The sequence below is a fragment of the Misgurnus anguillicaudatus genome, chromosome 20 (genome assembly GCF_027580225.2).
Source record: "Misgurnus anguillicaudatus chromosome 20, ASM2758022v2, whole genome shotgun sequence".
In the NCBI taxonomy this organism is placed as follows: domain Eukaryota; kingdom Metazoa; phylum Chordata; class Actinopteri; order Cypriniformes; family Cobitidae; genus Misgurnus; species Misgurnus anguillicaudatus.
Window position 1 is genome coordinate 28,321,181 of NC_073356.2, and position 22,801 is coordinate 28,343,981.

Below are 22,801 nucleotides of genomic sequence, written 5' to 3' on the forward strand. Positions count from 1 at the left end.
GGAGATTCAAATACAAAACCTTTTAATAACATTCCATACAAGTATTATTTTTGATATTGTCCACCTTTCCTTAGGTTTATCATGCTGGACAAGCGTTCCGTCTGGGCCGCTACCCGATCCACTGGCACCTAATGGGTGATGTTCAAAATAAGTCGTACGTGCGAGGCTGTGCCATCCATCAATCTTACAACCGTGCTGTGGCCATCCGCAACACCCACAACCTGCTGGTGGAGCGTAATGTCATCTACGATATTAAGGGTGCCGCATTCTTTATTGAAGATGGCATTGAGACCGGAAACATCTTGCAGTACAATTTGGCCGTATTTGTAAGACAGAGCACAAGTTTGCTAAATACTGATGTGACTCCAGCTGTATACTGGCTCACCAACCCAAACAACATCATTAGACATAACGCCGTGGCTGGTGGGACGCACTTTGGTTTTTGGTACCCCATGCCCTATCGTCCTGATGGTCCATCTTATGATGCCAACATCTGTCCAAATAAAGTTCCACTTGGAGAGTTCTTCAACAACACAGTGCATTCACAGGGCTTGTATGGATTGTGGATCTTTCAAGAGTATTTCCCTGTGCAGAATGGAGACTGCTCTTCCAGTACACCTGCACCAGCAGTCTTCCGCCACCTGACCTCCTGGAACAATGAGAAAGGTGCTGAGTGGGTGAATGTTGGAGCTGTGCAGTTCAGTGAGTTTCTCATGGTCAATAATGAAAAAGCAGGAGTGGAGACCAAGAGGATCTCATGGGGCTATGTCAGTGGATGGGGGCTGGAAGGAGGTGCAGCTGTGGTCAACAGCACAATTGTGGGTCACGTGGATGAGCTGGGACTGGGAAATGATTACTGCACTACACATGGTGTTGTTCTGCCTCTGGATGATGGTATGAGTGTCATCAACACCAAGTTTGTGAACTTCAACCGGTCAACATGTGCAGCTATTGGGGTGGCAGAAGTTATTGGAACCTGCACATCCCACTGTGGAGGCTGGAGCGCAAGATTTAGTGGGATCCGATTCTATCAGTCACCCAACAAGGCCAGGTTCAGATGGGAGCATGAGGTGGTGCTGGTAGATACTGATGGATCCCTGACAGGTACCGTTCTCTAGATATTATTTCAGACTGGGAGACACATATTTCAGGTCTAATACTACTACTAATAAGCCAGATGTGTTTATTGATGATTGAGATCTCTAAAATGCGTACTAGTTAGTGTTACTCCAGAGAAATGGTTGGGGGTTAGGAATTTAGAGACTTTGATTATGTGTCCGTCTGTGTCTATCTTGGCCATAACGTCACTTTCACTTTACAGATTAAACTAGACAAGCTTCTGAGTAACACTATCTTTTCTTTTTTTTAAAGGCAAAGTTAACTCTAAGGTGGTTCCAATGAGTAACCTTCTCGACCCAAGTCACTGCTCTCAAGTAGCAGATTGGAGTGTTGGTGTTCCTGGAGCAGTTTGTGACAACACCATTAACTTCCATCGGCTGGTTTTCTTCACTCCCTCACCATATTCACTTGAGTTTAACAATGTGAATCTCACCAACTCCTTTGGTAGGTTGAAATTCAACTACTGGCATTATTGAGATATAAAGATTTGTGTGCATTTGTCAGATGTGTTACTATATAATTCCCTCTGCCTTCATGTAGTTTGTAATGATTTACACTAAATCTCCCTTTAGGGTCCTGTGTGTTACCTTTCCTTCAGACGCTTGTGACACAATCAAATGGCTGGATGGCATTGGTGCCTTCAAACCAAACCTACAACTGGTACTTTGAGCGTGGTTCCCAAGTCACCAACATCTCATATAATGGAGTGATTTACGGCTTTAAGGTAAAGTGTGCGCAATACACAACTGTCATTATTTACTCATCATCATATTGTTACAAACCCATATGTTGTTATTTATTGTGTAAATAAATAACATTTACATAATATTTTTTCTATTATTTCTTAATATATATTTTGCTTTTTTTAGTTTGTTTCATCAGTCTAATTCTGTCCCTCTTTCTCGCCCTCACAGCCAGAGGATTATATCATTATGAATCACAACTTTACTCAAACGCCTGACTGGTTCAGCATTATAGATTACCGAAATGGTTCCTCCCAGCCACTAGACCCTGCTGTGAATGTAAATGGCGACTGGTACTTTAATGAGTCTTCAAAGAGTCTATATTACATGGGTAAAACTACTCATCCTTTCATATAAAATGTGGCAATGTAATGTCAAATCTAACAAAACAAATTTCAACCCTATGCTGCAGGCTTACAAATTAAACATGTCATATTTTCACTGCAGTGTCTGGAAGAGATTATGCAGCTAGCCGGATGAGGAGGAACAGTGTGGACCGGTCGCTTAAAGATAGATATATATACTTCAATGTGTATCAGTGTTACTATCCAAACTGCATTACACCAACAAGTGGACCTCCAATTCCTCCACCATCAGACAATTTCACCGGACCTGAATACTTCAAGTATGTTATACAAGTGCACTTGCTCAGCACATTTTTTGAATAGTACTGTTGTTAGACTTCATATGTTGTTTTTAAAATATATACAGCAGTGGATGTACTCCCTGGTCAAACACATCTTTCTGGAGATCAAGCCCTGAAAACAACTTTGCTGTACCACAAACAGACTCTGATGTGGTGATTCCATTAGGTAAGCAACTGTTTAAGTTAAATGCTTCAAACTTAAAATAGAAATTAACTTTTTTTCACAAAAAGAAAACATTTACATTTTAAATTACACATTGCCATTCTTCCAATGTAAATTTTAAAGTCAAGGTATTTTTTAAATGCAAGTAAATAAATAAGAACTACAACTACCACGATGCAGGTTTGCACACTTCAGACCTAAAATCCTTAATATATACTGAAACAAGAGTGTCGCAGGGATTATGTATTTTTGTAGGCCATCACGGAAGTTACATGGACACTGGTTCCCTCTCAAAAAAGCCCATTCATTTTATCCATAGACTTTTGGATTATCGCAAAAAATAAGCTATTTGTATAACAAAAGTTTATGACACTTACACATTTTGTCCAACAAGTTAGTTTTCACAGATGAATAATATATATATATACAGCTTCAACAGTTTGACAACACATGCACTGCAAATCTGCACAACACAACCAAATACAAAACAGCACATATGACAATAGAAGTGTTTCAAGGGGACCAAATAAAGTGATGCACTTTGCTGTGACTGCTTGTTTTTCACTGACTAAATTATTTGCTGAAATAGACCAAAAACACATTATTAATCACTTTAATGTTCTTTCTTTGTTCCTTTTTATGTTTAATATTAATGTTTTATTCTACCTAACCACTTATGCACTTAAAGGAGACATTAATAGGTAATATTTAAATAATTAAATTATTTGCTTTTATTTAGTTTAATTGTTTTGAGGATTTGCAAAACACATCTTTATTTTGTAGCGTTTTTTCCCATTTACAAATGTTTTCTTTCATTGCTGTGCAGTGACCCCTGTTGGCCACCGTATCTTATAGCTTTCAGGTTTATTAATATGATACAACTGTATAATAATTACATATGATCGTAAAATTGTCACAGATGTAAAAATGTCCCACTTTGTTTTAAAGGGACATGTGTGGTTGTAGACATTGAAATTCCTTCCCTGAACAAGCTGACAATATTTGGAGTTCTGATGATTCCAGACACAAATAATGGCACGGCAAACATCAGTGGTTCTCAATATAACAACGTTGTTTTGAATGTCACATACATCTCCATTCAGGTAAAAATATAAAGTATAGACCAAATTGCATCCTACCATTTATTTCAAATGAATGATAAATTAACTACAAAAGTAACTACAGTACATGTCAGAGAGTATCTGCTGGGGGTTCATCACAATAAAGTATTAGCAGATATTAAGCGGGCAATCTATCGATACTTTATTGACTGGTAGTTGCTGAATTATTTGCAGTCAGTAAAAATATCTAAAGTGGACTATCGAAATAAACTGTTACCTTACTTTTAATCCAGGGTGGCCGTCTGATTGCTGGATGGCCTGCTCAACCATTCAGAGGTGAACTACAGATCATACTGAGAGGAAACCATCTCACACCTGACTGGTTGTTGCCTGATGTAAATCAAGGGTCTAAAGTGCTGGGTAAGGGCGCTACAGTATATAAAAGGGCACTTTTCATAGAGAATTTAGATGCAGTGTTATAAATGCTGATGTTTATGGAAACATTGCTGTTTTTCAGGTGTGTTTGGATCTCTTGATCTTTATGGCATGCCACACAATGTGTCTCACACTAAACTGGCCAACACAGTCCAAGCTGGAAACAACACACTCTCTCTGGAGGAAACTGTTGACTGGAAGGTCAGACGTTCATCAAACATGACAAAACAGCACTTAAGAGAGCCCAAGACAACCTAAGCTATAATTTAATGTAGTCGTTGTCATGAACAACTTTTTTTATTTGAACCTTATATTAATTTACATACCTTTATATCAATGTGCTCTCCATATTTGCTTCACTTCAAATGTGTTTTCTCTTTGTTGGCATACACAATGCAAGCTTTGTGTTGACATTTTTTACCTTCAGGTTGGAGATCAGATTCTGCTGTCCACCACCAGTTATGACCCATGGCAGACAGAAATCCGCACCATAAGTGCAGTCTCAGATGATGGCCGCACACTGATCCTGGACCGGCCTGTATCATACACACACATCGGTTAGCACTAAGCACTGAAACATTTTCAGCCTAGAACTAGGACTAGTCCTCAATGGCCAATTGATAAGCATTGAGAAAAACGCCCATTCTTATAGGTCCTGTATTAATCAGGTGTATGCTTTAGTGTAATATTTGTTTGTGATGAAGTGAGTTTTGTTTTTTATTGTTTGGTAACAATAGATATAACAAGATTAGCCACTGCTATTACTATGAATGAGGGAAATGTAAATCTTAATATGGCTGTGGTCATATAGGACAAAGGCACAACGTTCCAGGATCTTCTAGAAGCTATCAGCTTGCAGGGAATGTGGGTCTGCTGACCAGAAACATCAAGATCATTGGACAGGAGTATCCAGCCATGAACACACAGTCTTATGGAGCAAGAGTACTGGTGGGAACCTTCACAAGAGGAATTACTTACAGAGGTATAAAACAACTTATTCTGACAAAATACTCACAATAGGGAGGAGGTCTAAGATTCCTAAAAACATTTTATTTTCTTTTTTTGTGTTATATAACAGTAACGCTTCATATTTAAACATTTCCACTAAAATTGCTGAAATAAACATCATGTTTGTATATCATAAGTAAAACTTAAGCTCACCTGTGATATTATGTGTTACAGGAAAAGCTCAGATCAGAAACGTTGAGTTCTACCACACAGGACAGGAGGGATGGAACGACCCATCAGATCCACGTTACTCTCTGGCGTTTCTGAACCTGGGAAATGTGAGAAAACAAAAGCTTGATTCCTACACCTGACTTTTTGTCTGTACACCAAATACATTGTTATGCATTGCAGTACTTCGCTAAAATCACATGGTTATAACTGTTAAATAGGTGGCTAATGAGTCCTACATCAAGGGATGTTCTTTCCATGATGGCTTTGCTCCTGCTATTGGGGTGTTTGGAACAGATGGACTGAATATCGATGACAACGTGATCCATCACACTGTTGGAGAAGGTGTCTATAGAGGGGCAGCTAAACTATTCAGTGTTCAATTGAAATGTGATCACAATGGAGTACGCTGAAATTACTTATTAATTTTCTGTTCTGCAATTTTCTTTCTTTAGGAATCAGAATATGGGGTGATAACAGTGCTGTCCGGAGAAACTTGGTTACTATGACACTGTGGCCAGGATCCTACAATGGTGCAATGGAGACTCTGAACACTGAATGGAATGCAGCTATTGAGGTACAGTTTTCAAATAAATAAAAATACTGTGCATACCATAATACAGAAATTAAAAACATAACTTTTTGGTACATTCACAAAAAAACAGTATTTACTCCCCCACTCCACAAAAAAAGCTAAATTCTGTATGTTTTTAAAATTACTTGTTAGTGATTACAGAGAAAAATTAAGAGTTAAAGACAGACATTAACTACATAAATAATAATTACTGTTTATATTTCAGGTTAGTGAAGCAACCAATGTGATTCTTGAAGGGAATATTGTTGCTGGTTATGAACGAGTGGGATTCAGAATTGATGGAGAACCTTGCCCAGGTACATAAGATTTTAGTGTATTTGTTTCACAGATTTAAGTTATAGGTGGTAGTCATAGTTGTTGAAGTCACTGGTAATAATGAGGTTGTGTTTGTTAACATTAGTAAATGGATATGTTTACATTAACAGCTCAACATTTTTACAATATAAAAGCTTCTTCTTAACCAACTGTTGTTTCATTTCTATAATATATCAAAAGGTTCAGGTTCAGTGGCTCAATGGAGTCAGAATGAAGCACATGGTGGTCTGTATGGAGTCTACATGAATAAAGACGGACTTGCTGGTTGCTCTCAAATCCAGGGGTTCACCGTCTGGAAGAGTTTTGATTTTGGCATTTACGTACAAGTATGACAAACATCCTAAAGCCTATCAACAGTAGTGTTGCATACAGTAGAACATATTTACTGAAATGCCATCTATACAGATGCAGTACATCTCATCAGCATTATTATGCTGTTTGAAGATATGTTGTCCTCTCTGACCTCCAGGTATCTATGAATGTGTACATCTCTAATGTGACCCTGGTTGATAATGGAATGGGCATCATGCCTATAATCTACCGTCCTACATCTATCAGCCATGCATACGCAGACAAAACCGTCCATGTACAGGTGAGGAGACTCCTTCAGTCAAACATTATAAGATCTTAACAAAATATTATCACGTCATATTATAGCAATTACATTGGTCACATTTCATAGTGGCAAAGTAAACTAGATAGTTCTGAATGTAATCAGGAATATTAATGTTTAGCTTGCACACACGCCTGAATGACTTTCTTCTTTATTCAGGATGCCCTGATTGTGGGCAGCAGCCCTGATTTTAACTGTCTGGACACACTGGCAACAACTGAGACCGATGTCACACTCAGTGAAAGCCACAGGGCTCCACGACCCCCTACAGGTACAAAACAATAGAGATGATTAATAAAACAAAAACAATACAAGACATTTTTGACATTTGACAATACTTGACAGTTCAATATTATATTCAGTTGAATTAATTTCTGCTTTTGGTTCATTCAAGGCAAACTGAGGGATATTTAAAGTGTATGTTGCAGGTTAACCACCACTGTTGATTAATGGGTACATAAATCACTCAAGATATGTGTATAATTTTTAAAATGTCTCAAAAATGGTCTTAAAGACCACTTTTTTTTACGTTTTTGGTATTAACGGTTTTTTTAACGCAATTCTGCGATGACGTCACGTTGGGGAGAAGTGGAGACAGACTCAGCCAGAGCCATAGAGATAGATGAGACATTTATTGCTGTTTAATACTTACGTATATAATTTGGAAATCATATATACATCGTAGGAAATATATAATGTGTTATACTGCAAAGTTACGTTGCTAATTATTATTTATGATATATGTGGAGATAAATAAAACTTCGCAAATCTGCTGATTTGATCCATTCATGTCCTGACCACCAGGCTACATATTTTTAAACATCCTTAATCCACATTTACTAGTCTATCAAATAATATCTCAAATATATTGTTTTGTGAAATAAAAGGATGCTTTGTTATATTGTTTATGCGATTATAACGAATCACACGATCATTTACGCAGCAGCAGTCAGCAGCTGCAGCACACTCGGATCCGACCGCATACATACTTAATAAACAGGCGTTCGGCGGCTTTTTACATCACGACAGGCTAAGCCATTTGAGGAGGAACCGCTCATTGATCACCGTATTTTTATAAATCCTGTACATGTTTGGACCTGCCGAACAGGTTGAGCACTTTTATATACTTTATTGAGCAGAGAGGCTGCCTGCACAGTTTGACCAGCGGGCTGCGGGAACCGGCGCACATCACGCCGCCAGACGGTGTTGCTAATATAACTCGAAATGTATAACTATTATCAGATCGGCCCGGGAAAGTCCCGACTCTCTCGATTGCCATTCCGCTACTGGCTGTAAGAAAGTGAGTGCGTTTGGGTCGCTGGTCCCCGCGAACAGACGTGACTTGCTTCACTCACCTTCCAGGATTAGAGACATGCTGCCAAAACCGTTTGTGCTGAAGATCGCATAAAGTTACAACCATTTCAGGCAGGGTCATGGACCCCCTCAAGCCAGCATGCACGAGTATGTTAATTGTTTGTTTACTTTCTACACGAAGATATGCTAACCTTATGCTATCTGGCTGTCTGCCTATCTCTCTATACTAGCCTATCCATCTGTCTGTCTGTCTATCTATCTGTCTATCTATCTATCTATCGAACTATCGATCTATCGATCTATCGATCTATCTATCTATCTATCTATCTATCTATCTATCTATCTATCTATCTATCTATCTATCTATCTATCTATCGATCTATCTATAATCTGCGCTATCAGAACTGTACTTTACTCGTCTTTCTATAGTCATTCTCAATGCTCTCAAGGCGGCTTTGGTCAATTCTCTCCCCAGCGTGACGTCATACAGTGCGTTGTGAGGGAAAGGAGAATCATTGCAAATTGCTGTACTTTTTCATACTTTTTCGGGTTTTGTGATACCCAACAACATAAAATACAATGGATAACAGTTTAAATGTTTATTATCAACAAGCAAATTGCACAAATTCGTTGAAAAATTTTACCTGCAAAACGCCCTTTAAGATAACATTTTATCTGTACAAGTATTCCTAAAATCAACACTGCATTAGAAAACTTTACTGGTAAAAGTGTTATGGTAGAAAGTACCATGCAATGTAGTAGTTGTATTTTTCTGTGTACAACAGGTGGCAGGTCTGGAGTTTGCTGGCCGACGTTTGAATCTGATCACAACCAAGCACCAATGGCATCTCATGCTGGAATCACGAGCTACAACGCCATAGCCGGTCTAATGACAGTCTCTGGTGAGAAACATCCTCTCAAAATGTGTTCAATCCACATATGAAATTGGTACAAGCTGCAAAAATTGACAATCATCATGTTCCTGTCCATAGATACAACATTTGTTGGGTTCAGGAATGTGTGTTCCACTGAAAGAAATTACATGTTCATGACCAACCCAGGAAATGAGGACCTACAACATCCAATCAGTGTTGAGAGGATCTCTAAGATAGACAGCACTGAAGAATCTCTAGCATTTATTCATAACCCTGATCTCAGTAAACTGAAGGCTTACTGTTCATCAATTATCGTTTTAACATTATCCGGTTATTGCAGGCATTCAAAAAAAATTATAATAAAGTAAAGGTGACTGATAAAATTATACTTCTTACCTTCCTACATCTTGCTTTACTCTTACCGTAGTAAAGTGAACCCATCAGACTGTGTGGACATGGACTGTGATGCTAAGAAGAAGACTCTGTTGAAGGATCTGGATGGAAGTTTCTTGGGTGCAGTAGGAGCAGTGGTGCCGTATTCAGAGTACGAGTGGAACGGAGACGCGCGGCATGGATTGGGTGATTACCGCATCCCTAAAGTCATGCTCACTGCTCTCAACGGCAGCCGCATACCTGTCAATCAAATAGCTCCTAATAAAGGTAAACCTGAGAGTTCATCATTATTTACATACAAGAACCATAAGCAATATTTTATCACTGTTGTATTTACCATCTCTGTCTATGATGTGTGTGTTTTACCTGTACAGGTGTGATCAGAGACTCTTGTACATACATGAACACCTGGCAGAGCTACAAGTGCTTTGGACTCAATTATCAGATGCTGGTTATTGAAAGTCTGGACAAAGACACAGAAACAAGACGTCTTTCACCTGTAGCCATCCTGGGGGACAAATATGTAGATTTACTGAATGGTATAATCAACTAACATTATTTTAAAATATAGTCAAATAACTACTCTGATTGTCACTGTAAATGTTACAGTATATTTTATATTTTAAAGCTTACTGTGGACGTCTTATTTCTCTCATCTCAGGTCCACAAGACCACAGCTGGTGTACAGGCTACGCTTGTAAGAAGAGAGTCTCTCTGTTTCACAGCATTGTGGCCACCAATAAATCCTTTGAAATCTATTTCACCAGCACAACACCACAGAAGCTGAGACTTATGATGCTAAATGCTAAAACTACAGAGGCTGTTAGATAGACACTACAATAAACACAAAGCATCAAGAGCAGGGGTCCCCAATTACCAAGTCGCGACCCAATACTAGGCTGTGGACAAATTGCTACCACGTCGCAAGAACGTCTTGGAAAAATGTGTATAATAGCTACACAATAGTGTTTTCCCTTTAAGAGCCGTTTCCACCTTTGTACCAGTCCTGTGTCATTCAACATTGAAAGCATACAGTATAAGACGCAATCTGGATGCCTCCATGCAGTGAAAGTAAAATATCTGCCAAAATATATTTCTACACTTCTACTAAAATAAAGCCGTTATTAATTTTACTAATAGATGGTTCTTTGATCTTCACTTCCATTTAAAACTTTCAAAAAACGATGGAGCAGGTATGTGCAACACGCCAGTCTCACTTGCACAGCACACCCCAGTCCACAAAAAAAAAAATACAAGCCGAAACCGGTGCGTGGTGTAGAAAAGGTTGGGGACCCTTGATCTAAAGGACAGCTTTAGATCTTATGTTCTAAGAAAAGTTTTTATCCAAATATTATTCTGAATGTTCTAAAGGTTCAAAACATCACTTTGTTTTTCTGTTTTAAGAAATGTTCAGTAAGACATAATAAACGTTTTTGAAAACAAACATCTATGGCATCATCCTTGTAGACAACTGTACATTTATTTCCATATGGATTTGTTTAGATTTATGCATTAACCTGCACTTCTTTTCTCTACAGGCTGTTAGGGTGGCTATATTTTATTCAAACCCTCAGCGGTTAGATGTCTATGTAAACGACAATTTAGTTGGTCCAACTAACGCTCAGTGGAATGCAGCTCACACCGATTACACACTTAATACGACATATCCAGGTACAGTACAGTAATGGAGATACAGCTCAGGAATATATTGCAAATATCAGGAATTTTGGAAATTTTCCATGGGAATTTAAAGGAATTGTGGCACAAACATGTGACAGATGTCAAGCAAGCTAATGTTCAAATGTGATACAGTTTGAAAAATAACCCAATATTTTCCAAAATTCCCAAGCCTTGCAACCCTACTTGGAAGAGATTTTCATTTAATTTAAAACTACAATTACAAAAATAAAAAGTAAATACACAATAGATGCTATTTAAATCGTACTGATATGTTATTGGGAAAAGTTTGGAACAAATTAGTGAAGTTCATAACTGCTCAAATAGGCATCATAACATTACATACCTGTACAAGACTTTTTTTACTGATGTGTATTTTTCAATTCAATTATTAAATTAATCAACCTAGAAAATGTGAAAAAGATCAACCCAGTAAACCATTTTCTGCAAGCATTTAAAAAATAGGTAGCCTAATTGAAATTTGGCTCCCCTTGTGATGTCAGAAGGGGCTAATACCGCCACTTAATCTACACTATCCAACCACGGCACTGTCATTTAGTGCAGAAATCAGCTCAAAAAGGACACACCCAAAATGGCACAATTTGCTCACACCTACAAAGTGGCAATTTTAACAAGTTATAATAATTACCTAGAACTTCACATACGTACTCTGGGGACATCAAAGATTTATTTGACATCTTAAAGTTTTGTGAAATCTCCCCTTTCAATAAATTCTACCTGAACAAACACCAGCGTTTTTCATTCAATCCTATCTGATTTCTTTCTCTTTATTCTTTAGGTCAATATCTTCCAAGTTTTGACTCTGATCACGGTTCCAACTTCTTTGACTCAGACTACAATATGTTGTACATACTTCTTCGTGGCTCACAACCGGTCCAGATCCGCACTTCTCCGCTTCTTTTTGTGTCCTTCAACCTCCCGGCCATGACTGAGGCAGAGTTCTATGGACCTAATCTGGTCAGAAATCTGGCTGCATTCCTCAAAATACCACCGAATATGATTCGAATCACCAAGATCATCCGTGAGGGCAGCAGTGCACGAAGACGGCGTGCGACTGGACTGACGGTTGAGATTCAGATCAGTCAGCCACCCATTCAGACCATCAGCACCAACAACACAAACAACATTGACAACACCACCAGCAGCAACAGCACCACTAGCACCAATGGTAAGACAATGTCAATTATGCATCAATTTAAATGTAAGATTACAATGCCTAAAATACCATTTTGAACCTCTGTAAAGACGACCAGCAGTTTTCAGTTCTGAAGAGCATTGCTAATGAACTGGGCCGTGCTGCTGTATCAGGCAATCTGAGTCAATCCATCGGCTTCAATGTGTCTTCTCTGAACATGATCACCCCTCCACCCTCATCCAGTGACCCATCTTGGAGTCAAGTAAGATATTTATTAAACTCACTAATGGTGCATTTCATACAGTATTTTATAATAATGCAAGGCAGCACTGGGAAATTACTGGGCTATATAATGCCCCCTATAGATTAGTATACTGTCATAAATGGTTTATATATATATATATATATATATATATATATATATATATATATAGTAATAATAAAACACACTACACTGTTTTACTTATTTTACCTGTAATTGTCTATAAGGTGGCCACTCAGGAGGTGACCCGTGAAGACCAGAAGGCGGTGTCAGTCAGCACAGTGTCTTCACTGATAATTGTGGTCCAACCGGTGGCTGCGTTGTATCCTGGACCCCTCAGCGTGCAGCCCAGCATCATGGCTGTGGATGCAGAGGTCAGAACAGGACTTTTTCAAAGCACCAATCCTACTTTTGTAACTGTTGCCATTCACCTTAAATGTTGTTATGAACGCGCTGTGCACATAATAGACTTCAATCATATGGAGCATTTTGTTATACATGTTTGACTGAGCCACAGTAATAAATTAATGATAAATTAGGAAACGGCATTTTGTATTAATTCCACAATATTTATGGTGTGTGCCATGTCTGTTTTCAGGGTAATTGTGTGTCTGTGGGTGTGACGAGTTTAACAATCTCAGCTGTACTCAAAGATGCTAATGGAAATCCAGCAGAGGGACTTTCTGGAAACACCACCATCCTGTTCAGTGACTGCTGGGCAAATTACACTGACCTCAGCATATTAACTTCTGGTGAGTCTAATCATTTCACTAGAAGAAACAAGCATGTTTGCATGTCTTTTGATTTTAATCATCAACTAAAACAGCAATATGTGGATAAACATCTGTACAAATAAACTTAAACTATGTGTTATGTTGTACGTGTTCCTAAAAACGTTACCAGCCAACTGGTGCATTACTTTATTTCCTTACTGAAGCTAATTCTTTCTTGCATGTGTCAAGTGTTCATTTTGGATCCTGAAAGTTTTAAAAACGGTAAGGTTTTCTGGGTAACTTAGTTGTCATCTTGCTTTCTCTCTCTTTATTTCCTACAGGTGTAAACTTGACATTATCATTCACTTTAAGTAAATGGAATGCAGGTTCGAGATCCTTTACTGTCAGAGCGGTTAACTCTACAAGTCTCCCAGTTACACAGAAGACAACTTCCGCAACTCTTACTACTACTACTAAAGTTGCCGCCACAAGCTCCAGTCCATCTATAACATCACCATCTGTGTGTCTGCTTGTGCTGTTAACTGGTCTACTCCTTCTGTTCAGAAAAACTTAAAACCCGAAATCTACAATGTGCCTTCTCTGTTAACCCTTAAAATTAATAATAATTATTAATACACATATCTCTGTTGTTTTCTCTTAATCATGTATACAATCATTTATTTAATAATCATGATTTCTAAGCTATTTCAGAGAGCTTAGACCAGCATTCTCTAATGATTACTGTCAAACAGAAAATTATTTTTTGTCAAAAGAAAATTTAATATATTTTAACTTAGATATTTAAATAGATATTCATATTTCTCTATAATCAACTATTAATATTTATATGCCTTACAGTATATCCCCAATAAAAATTAGCAGAATGCTTGTGGTGTTTGTTATTTTGGACAGCAAGATAAAAGTGGGAATCAGTTCTAATAATCTGTTTAATTGTCACACTCCACCTGCAGGGTCATGAACCTGTCACTCATTCACCATAAAGTAAAAAAAAATATATTACAAATATGCATATTTTAAAACACAATAGGAACAATTTTTATCTTAAAATAATTTTTCATTGTCTACATCGGGTACCATATCCGTTTCAAAATCGATGCATGTTGGCTCTACATAAATGAATATAAACAAACATTTAATAGTAAATGAATAAATGAAATAGGCTACAAATGACTGTATGTACCTTATTGAAGCTTCCAGAGCAAGACAGGCCTTCTGCTAGGAAAACTTGTTTATTTTTTATGATCAGACAAGACATTCAAAGGTTACCAAAACAGTTTTATCATTTGTAAACATAATGTCATAAAAAGACAGCATCTGCAGCGTCTGGGTTAGGCCTAAGCTGTAATTATGCAGCTGGTAACTTACTGTAGAAGATAAAGACTGAAAATGTTTCATGTTCATTTGACTTTGAACAAACTTTTGCCAGTAAATAACATAAATGTAAAATCTACATTAAGTTACTGGCAGCTAGTTGCCATTGTTCATCACTACAGGTGCATTTAAAAAGATTTTGAAAAATCTGGTAATACTATTAAATAAAGCTCTGGCAATGACAAAATAAAAAAAACTTTTATAATGTAGAGCCAGTCCTTTAAACTATTTAAAAGTTGATCAGTCAGTACTATGCTTCTATTGAGAAGAATTATTTTACTCTTTTTTAACTGTATGAGTCCTTTTTATTAAAAATTATTTCAAATTATTAAAACACAGTTTTTTGGGAATTTTTTAAGTTATCAAATGTAAGTTGTAATTTAGTCATGCCAGTTATCTGCCTTACATATTTTTCATCCTTTCAGTATAGGTGCTTCTTCACAATAATAAAAAGTAGCCTTACGTTATACTATTATAAATGAAGCATAAAGGTTAGCTTTACATTATTCTGAAATCATTCTTTTATGCCAACAGCTGCCAGTTTCTTAGCGTAATCAACACAATCTTTACTTTGTTGTACATTGATAACATGTTTGTAGCAAAGATAACATGTTTTGTAGAATGACAGTAATGTTCATGATTGACATACAGAGATAAAGATACAAAAACAAAGACCGTCTCATGTTTCCACCCTGAAGGCAAGAACTATAAAAGAGCAAGTTTTGTTATGTTTGTTAGTGTTTCCCAAAAGATCTTTACAGGTATGTGACTCTGAATGATGATTAATGTAAACTTTAAAGAGCTGCAGGTTATTTCATTTCTAAGAGCTCTCTGACTAGAAATCCTTATTTTCTAAGATTACACAATATGATCTCTAAAGAAGCGTAAGTATCTTTCTGTTTTTGGCACATAAGTAATTTTTGCAGGAGTCATTGCTTTGAGGTGCTTGTGTTGTGAGTCTGTTGGAGAAGATGGGTCGTGTGGCCCGGCAGCTGCATCTGCCGCTTGCCGTTTGTACTATATTACTGTGGAGCTCCGTGGGTACGTGCTTTCTTGAGTTTTTTATTCATATTGGATGAAAATTACTACGTTTTCATACTTAATAAATCAATCTGTCAATATCAAATATAATTTTCTGACCGTTTGAGTGACCCTTTCACAACATCGGCTTCATTCACAGTTAAACAAAATTAAAAAATGTATAATTTTCTGACAAGGTTCATTTCAGTAACCTTATGAAACATAGGTAAAACAATATGGAAAAGTCATAATAGCCTACAGTATGCTAATGTGTCTTATTTCTTTGGATATTTTTAAAGTGTTCTACAAACAAAACATGTTACAGTATGTACATTTCCTAATTTCTTAACTAATCTGATGTCATACAGGTGCGCAGTGGGTCAGCAGAATAACACCCAACGTTGGAAGTGTCAATGGTGGAACGAGGTTGACCATAGAGGGGGGAGGTATTAAACAACATGTTAACATCTGAATTAACAGCTTTTCTTTTAAGTCAACCAAATAAATTTAACCCCACATTTAAAAGTATTTGCTGCAGTAAACTGTATTAAAAATTGCCTAGATACTAGTGTTTTTGAATCTTACCATAGTAAATATTAAAATAGGCTATGCTACAATACTTGCTAGTTTATCAATTCACTATAGTACTACAAAATAGATTTGGTTAATTGTCCTCAGGTTTTTCTAAAGCCAGTCAGTTCAGTCTAAATGCAGATGACCCAAACGTTGGCAACAGTGTGACTCTGGTGTCTCAGACGAGATCGATTCCCTGTGATGTCGAAAAAGACTCCAGTCACTCTACAAAGATCGTGTGCTATACAAGGCAAGAATGAACTAGTTCAAAATATGTTAATTATTTTTTATAGTATATTTCAACTGATATATGTACAGTAGGGGAAACATTGGGTAATGTGAATTAACTTTAAAACTTTTTAATGTACAAGCTAAACTACAGAATGTCAATTATGTGTCCTAAACAAATCATTGGATTATGTCTTACTCAGAGCTCTGCCAGAAGGTGACTATGATATAAGAGTCACGGTGGATGGTGTGATGATTCCTTTGAGTCAGATTTGTACTTACTGGTGGTGGTTTTTTTGCACGTTCCAGGTAAATCAGAAAGCCTTCAGTAAACTGTTCACTACAAAAAAACTTTCAAATTATAACAAAATACTTATACATACATGTTGTGCTTTTACAGAGTAGATTGTACTACACACCCACTATTCAAAGTCTTAGCCCACTGTCAGGTCTCCCAGGTCAGAGTGTAATCTTAGTTAGTTTACTTCAGAAATAATTATTTTATGCCTTATTGGAGCTTTATAGTTTAAAGTGAGATGATTTATAACTTTTATAATGTTACTAAATAGGGACTGTGGTGACAATTCGAGGAAGAATTATTACTGACGTGTATGGAAGCAGTACAGACAGAAGTTCAAATGGTCTCAATACAAGATTTGTGAGGTCTGTAAAGATCTAATAAACAGTAAAAATGTATATGAACTATGTATATGTTATTAAAAATATTTGTTAACATATAAAAGTAAAAATTATATACTTATGTTATTAAAAATGTTTTTAATGCAAAAGGTTGATAATAGTTTAATCTGAATCATGTTTTTCATTTGTTTTCTTTAAACAGGGCATACATGGGTGGTATGTCTTGTGAACTACTGAAACCTAATTCAGAGGAAAAGTAAGCATGTAAAAATGTATTAAAGAATATTCGAAAGGTCAATGTAAACTGCATGAATTGCCTTTCATTTCTTAGATATGGCCTGAAATTGGACTATCCTTGGGTTGAATGGGGATACATGAGTTGTAAAATGACAGGAACTTATGTTGGTGAGGAATTTTAATTATTTAAATAGAATATTTATTAAATAATTTATTTTTGTTGAAAAAACATTTTGCTATCTTGGTCTTCAGGTCATCACAATCTGAGTTACATTCTGGATGGTGTATATGGGAGGTCAGAGGAGTTTAATGTGACTTTACACCAAATTTAAACTACTTCTAAATTTTATGTTGTTGAAAGTGACACACACAATGTCTTTTCTAGGAGTCTCCCAGACTTGGGGCTTTTCAGTGTCTCAGCCCTGAACAAGCTCGCCATGTTTCAGACATATGCAGGTACAGAATGACATTCATTCTTATAATACAAACTAGTAAGTTTTTCTGAAAATCTCTGCTTGTTGTTGATTAAAAGTGTGCCTGTCTTTCAGAGGTGACAGGAGTTTCTCCATCTATTGGCAGTGTTTTGGGCGGCACATCATTGACCATTCAGGGACACTATTTTGATGAGACTGACCTGCCAGCTGTGGTTTTAGTAGGAGGTAAACCTGATATGTCAGTGGTGAATGTGTATACAATCTGAGACCACAATGAAAATCTGGGATTCAGTATTTAACTTAACCCTGAAAGTTAACTTGAGGATTAAAATAAAACACACTTTATGATGTAAAATTCAAGATAAACTTTGAATCAACATTATTAAATGAAGATGGATCATATACTGAAAAAAGATTCATTAAATTTACTCAATTGTTTAAGGTAAGTGGTTGTAATCAATTTATTTAAGATACATTAAAAAAAGAAAAAAATAATAAAATAAAATAAATGTTTCAATGTATCTTAAATAAATTGATTGCAACCACTTACCTTAAAAATTTGAGTAAATTGAATGAATATTTTTTTCAGTGATAGGGCTTTATTAAAAATTCAATTCACAACTATTTGCTTTGTTATCTTTAGGTCACGAGTGTCAAATTCAGAGCTTATCTGATCAGAAAATAGTCTGCATGACTCCTGGTTATGAAATGACAAACATGACAGTGTTTCCAGGTGAGAACTTAAGATCTGATCTCTGTATGGTGATGTCACATTACTGTTAAATATCTACAGTCTAAAGCCCAATTTATAGTCGTGTGTAAGCTCTACGCCGTAGGTTATCAGTAGCCTCTGCGTAGCCTGACGTGCACCTTGCAAAATTTTTAACAGTGCATGAGTTCTACACAAACCACAAGCGCAGTGATTGGTCCACCAGAACCCCTCCCGTCAGGTAAAAAAAACTGCGTCATTTCCGTTTGCGACAGTGAAAACAAAGATTAGCCAAGTTGAGGAGTGATTTAAATCAAACTGCAACAAAAGTCGCTGTTTATTTACTTCCATCATTGCTGGTCTTCCCAAATCATACACAACAAGTTCACTGAAAAAAATGATTCATTGAATTTAATCAATTTTTTAAGGTAAGTGGTTGCAATCAATTGATTTAAGCTACATTTAAACAAAAAAGATTATTAAAGTAAAATAAAATATAAAACTTTTGTTTAAATGTAGCTTAAATAAATTGATTGCAACCACTTACCTTAAAAAAAATGATTAAATTCAATGAATCATTTTTTCAGTGTTGCTGTTTCTTCTTCGTTTGTAGGTTAACTTGCCAAGCTGCTTCTTCATTGACAGTCGCGATGCTACTGTGGTTATTTACTACAGGTTACACGCGTGGATACTGCCTACCATAACAATAAATGAACAAAACTCCTACAGCATTAGCTAGTTTTAGGCCATCTTATTTTTTATATTTACTTATAGATTTTTAAAGGAACAGTATGTAAGAAATTTATATAAATTAATAATAAAATGTCCCTGATATGTCACTAGACGTTAAGAAATCATTTTCATTTTAAATACTTTTATCACTGACAACAGTGGTCTGGCCAGGATATTGTCATTTAAAAAGTGGTGTTGCAGCCCTCAACTGATGTTTATGTTGTCATGTTGTGTATTGGCCACCAGTTGTGTGATTGCAGTACCAGTTTTAGCCACAAGTTTTGCGATTGCAGTACCAGTTTTGGCCACAATCCTACATACTGTTCCTTTAAATCAAAAGTCTGGTACACTGTTAACATTAGTTAATGCACAAGGAACTTACATGAACAATTGTCCTGGCATTAACTAATATAAGTAAAAAAAAAATGCTTAAAAAAACTATGATTTTTAGTTACCAGTGTTAATAAAAAGCATTCACTCCATACACATTTCATGTTATAATGCTATGTCGTACTGTATTTTAAATTACACATTTAAAATGCATTTTCCTATAGAGATTGTAAATATTAGGATTATGGTTAACGTCCCACTGTTGGCAAAATTAAATTTTTATTGTTGTTTATATGTCTATGTGGTGTTTTTAATATGTTTTTAGACAAGCCATGCAAATTCATTATTTAAAACCATTGTTGAGTTTTTTTGTTATAAAACTGGAACTTCACAAACATGTAAACAATCATATCACAGTTATACGTGTGGATCAATAGTTTGAGGTATAGATATATTATGTATGGATACCGCATAGACTCAGCGCTGAAATAGTGTTAATTTCGTCAGACGAGACGAGACTAAATATGTTCGTCAACAACCTTTTTTCTATGACTAAGACAAGACGATGACGAGACTACTGCACAGATGTCCAAAAACGCTGACTAAAACTAAATGAACATGCATTATTGTTGTGTTGCTGCCAAACTACACGAGTGACGAGCGCTGACATCATTTACAAATGTATCTCTTAAATCAGAAAACCAGACACGTTTAACAAAGTTGCACAAAACAAAAATCATTCAACAAGTGTATTTTGTCAGGTGATTATGACATTTAACAAATATTTAAGATGTGTGAAACACTATTTGACTGAAATAATCTAATTTATTTAAAAAAAGATACAAATATTTTAACTAAAACTTGATAAGTTATATTGAGTTTTATTTTGACTAAAAATTAGAGACTTTTAGTTGACTAAAACTTGACTAAGATACATTGAGTTTTCTTTTGACTAAAACTAGACTAAAATGACGAGACTTTTAGTCGACTTAAACTAAACTAACAAGGACATTTGGCACAAGACTAAGACGAAGACTAAATAAAAAATGGGTGACTAAATTAACATTACGATACGATGAAACGATTGCAGCACAGCTGCTTCAGCTCTGCCTCTGTGCTGCTCACACATGCACGGTGAGTTCTGTAACCTGTTAACATTAGCGCCTCAAGATTAGTGCTGAAAAAGCACAGATCGTGTATCCTTGTATTTTAACTGATAAAATTATTTACTACAGGTACATTTTAAATAAATAACATGCTTGAGAAATAAAATTTTTGTCAAATTATGTTCAAACTTTTGTGTTTCCAGGCAGCAGAGGACTAAAAATGGAGATGTGGAGTAACAGTAATCCCAGTAATCTAGAGGACGTTTTGGCCTATAATGCCAGCATGTCAGGTTATTCTGTACAGTGGGTGGATTCCCTGTCTTATGTGTGGCCTGTTGAAATGAATAACTTTGTGGCTCGACTGAGTGGTTTCTTTGTTCCGATGGAAACAGACAACTACTACTTTATTATCAAAGGAAACTTTACAAACCAGCTGTACTTCAGTCAGACAGGTCTTCCAAAAGATAAAGTATGTGCATCACAGTAAAAACAAGGAAATGTGTCATAATTTGCTTGAAATAGTAATTATTAGTCTATGTACCTTTAATATATTTGTTATAGAATCATGATTAGAAATGAAATATATTGTAGCATTTTAATTAAAATTAATATATTTTTTTCAGGTCAGGATTGTATATCAGCCTCAAAACACATACAATTTCTCTCATTTTGGCTTCCAGAAGTTAGAGAAGGGAAAACCGTAAGTTGGTTTTAAGCATTAAGATTACGTCAGATAATCTGCTGAAATTCAGTAAAATGTAACACTCAAAAGGATAAAAATGTAAACATTCACAGGATAAGATGTTATTGCTTTTTATTCATCATTTATTATAAAATGGCATGCTGTCTCCAATGTGCTGCAGATACTACATTGAGGTTCTAGTGCAGAAATATTATAATTATCAAGCTTCAGTTGACGTGGGATTTTTTAAAGATATAAGCCCTTTTACGGCACAACAGACAACAGAAGCTGTAAATGAGAGACAGCAGATAAGTGCCAACTATGATGTATTATCTGAAAAACAGGTAAGTGAGCATGCAGCACAAGTATTTTTGGTAAAGTTCCAAGATAAGATAAAAGGAAGTTGATAGGGTTTGGAAATGCATAACTGTCTCTGCACTTTTAACATCTGTAAAGGAATTTTTTATATAAATGACTACATTACCTTTTGTTTAATTATTTTATAGGTGGTTAGTTTTAAGGGGTGGGCACCAGTACGTGCCCTCCAAGAGGTGCAGACTATCAGAATCAACAGTGACTGCTTTTCAAAGAGCTTCTGTGACAACACATACTACTTCCTGGGATATGGAGATCATAAAACAGGTGCATTACTGTACTTCACTAAAGTATGAAAATTGAGTTATTATTATTATTATTGTCATGATTTTGATCTAGTCCCAAGATCAAAAAGTGTACAGTATACTTACCGAATCTTTGCACTCCAAATGCTTGCATTCACCACCTTCTACTTTAAGACAAATCTTTATGTTTGTCTGTTTGTTTGTTGTGTTGTTTACTGGTATTGTTTCACATATTTCAGGGCCGATTCAAGTCAGTGCATCAGCGCTGGTATTACAGAACGCTCTGAATGATTTGTGGACGATTAAACCAGACACTGTTACAGTCACAAAGCAAGTAATGAGGACAGGGACACTTTACAATGTGACATTCAACTCAAACAGAGGTAAACTAAACTAACATCACAATAAAAAGGGACTGAAACCTCACTTCACCTTTCAATGCTTAATCTTGTTCTGTACAGACATGGTTTAGTCATTTACTGTAGTGACAACCGCATTCTACGACAAAAATAACTCCCGCATAATGCAGGTAGTGACAACCGCATTTAAAGAAACTCTTATAGTGTGCACAACACCAACAAGTTGTTAATGAAGTATTTAAACATGCGTCATGACAGCTCTATCTTCTGAAAAATCAATGCCTGAAAGAGGAAAAACTCTACTGTATGCGCGGTGCAGAAAATCACAGGGGTATGAGCGTTTACTTACGTGTGATGCCAGATCTTGCCGATAAAAAAACAGCTAACAAATTATCCCATGATAAACCAACATACTGTAAATGCTTTACCTCAAAGACCAAAATATTAGGATCTGCACCTTTCCACTTTAAGCCATGACCGGTTA

The 22,801-nt window shown here is 36.2% G+C and overlaps 2 protein-coding genes across 2 annotated transcripts in view; both read left to right on the forward strand.

Annotated features, from left to right (window-relative positions):
- LOC129454962 (fibrocystin-L-like) overlaps window positions 1-13,965 on the forward strand; it is a 41,522-nt gene extending 27,557 nt beyond the window's left edge. Inside the window, exons 48-76 of the mRNA XM_073858732.1 lie at window positions 75-1,104; window positions 1,372-1,563; window positions 1,692-1,843; window positions 2,034-2,193; window positions 2,310-2,487; window positions 2,574-2,674; window positions 3,620-3,774; window positions 4,026-4,152; window positions 4,250-4,368; window positions 4,595-4,724; window positions 4,979-5,149; window positions 5,350-5,453; window positions 5,565-5,688; window positions 5,799-5,920; window positions 6,144-6,234; window positions 6,434-6,579; window positions 6,723-6,845; window positions 7,026-7,137; window positions 8,966-9,082; window positions 9,173-9,355; window positions 9,488-9,715; window positions 9,823-9,987; window positions 10,110-10,267; window positions 10,987-11,119; window positions 11,925-12,314; window positions 12,392-12,543; window positions 12,771-12,917; window positions 13,142-13,295; window positions 13,598-13,965. Of these exons, the coding sequence (XP_073714833.1) occupies window positions 75-1,104; window positions 1,372-1,563; window positions 1,692-1,843; window positions 2,034-2,193; window positions 2,310-2,487; window positions 2,574-2,674; window positions 3,620-3,774; window positions 4,026-4,152; window positions 4,250-4,368; window positions 4,595-4,724; window positions 4,979-5,149; window positions 5,350-5,453; window positions 5,565-5,688; window positions 5,799-5,920; window positions 6,144-6,234; window positions 6,434-6,579; window positions 6,723-6,845; window positions 7,026-7,137; window positions 8,966-9,082; window positions 9,173-9,355; window positions 9,488-9,715; window positions 9,823-9,987; window positions 10,110-10,267; window positions 10,987-11,119; window positions 11,925-12,314; window positions 12,392-12,543; window positions 12,771-12,917; window positions 13,142-13,295; window positions 13,598-13,830 (5,397 nt within the window). The 3' untranslated portion in view covers window positions 13,831-13,965. The remainder of the gene's footprint in view (window positions 1-74; window positions 1,105-1,371; window positions 1,564-1,691; window positions 1,844-2,033; window positions 2,194-2,309; window positions 2,488-2,573; window positions 2,675-3,619; window positions 3,775-4,025; window positions 4,153-4,249; window positions 4,369-4,594; window positions 4,725-4,978; window positions 5,150-5,349; window positions 5,454-5,564; window positions 5,689-5,798; window positions 5,921-6,143; window positions 6,235-6,433; window positions 6,580-6,722; window positions 6,846-7,025; window positions 7,138-8,965; window positions 9,083-9,172; window positions 9,356-9,487; window positions 9,716-9,822; window positions 9,988-10,109; window positions 10,268-10,986; window positions 11,120-11,924; window positions 12,315-12,391; window positions 12,544-12,770; window positions 12,918-13,141; window positions 13,296-13,597) is intronic.
- Window positions 13,966-15,619: 1,654 nt separating this feature from the next.
- On the forward strand, window positions 15,620-22,009 carry LOC141349169 (fibrocystin-L-like). The gene is made up of 14 exons (XM_073858733.1): window positions 15,620-15,689; window positions 16,037-16,114; window positions 16,347-16,491; window positions 16,673-16,771; window positions 16,872-16,927; window positions 17,039-17,132; window positions 17,311-17,364; window positions 17,731-17,801; window positions 17,894-18,004; window positions 18,423-18,512; window positions 20,860-21,125; window positions 21,280-21,356; window positions 21,520-21,682; window positions 21,845-22,009. The coding sequence occupies exons 1-14, from the start codon at window positions 15,620-15,622 to the stop codon at window positions 22,007-22,009; spliced, it is 1,539 nt and encodes a 512-aa protein (XP_073714834.1).
- Window positions 22,010-22,801: the final 792 nt, after the last annotated feature.

Excerpts from the sequence above, each read along its gene's own strand:
- LOC141349169 (XM_073858733.1), top strand. The coding sequence starts at position 15,620 with ATGGGTCGTGTGGCCCGGCAGCTGCATCTGCCGCTTGCCGTTTGTACT. Across the intron at positions 16,492-16,672 it reads AAGATCGTGTGCTATACAAG|AGCTCTGCCAGAAGGTGACT; the intron begins GCAAGAATGAAC and ends TGTCTTACTCAG. Across the intron at positions 18,005-18,422 it reads AGCTGTGGTTTTAGTAGGAG|GTCACGAGTGTCAAATTCAG; the intron begins GTAAACCTGATA and ends TGTTATCTTTAG.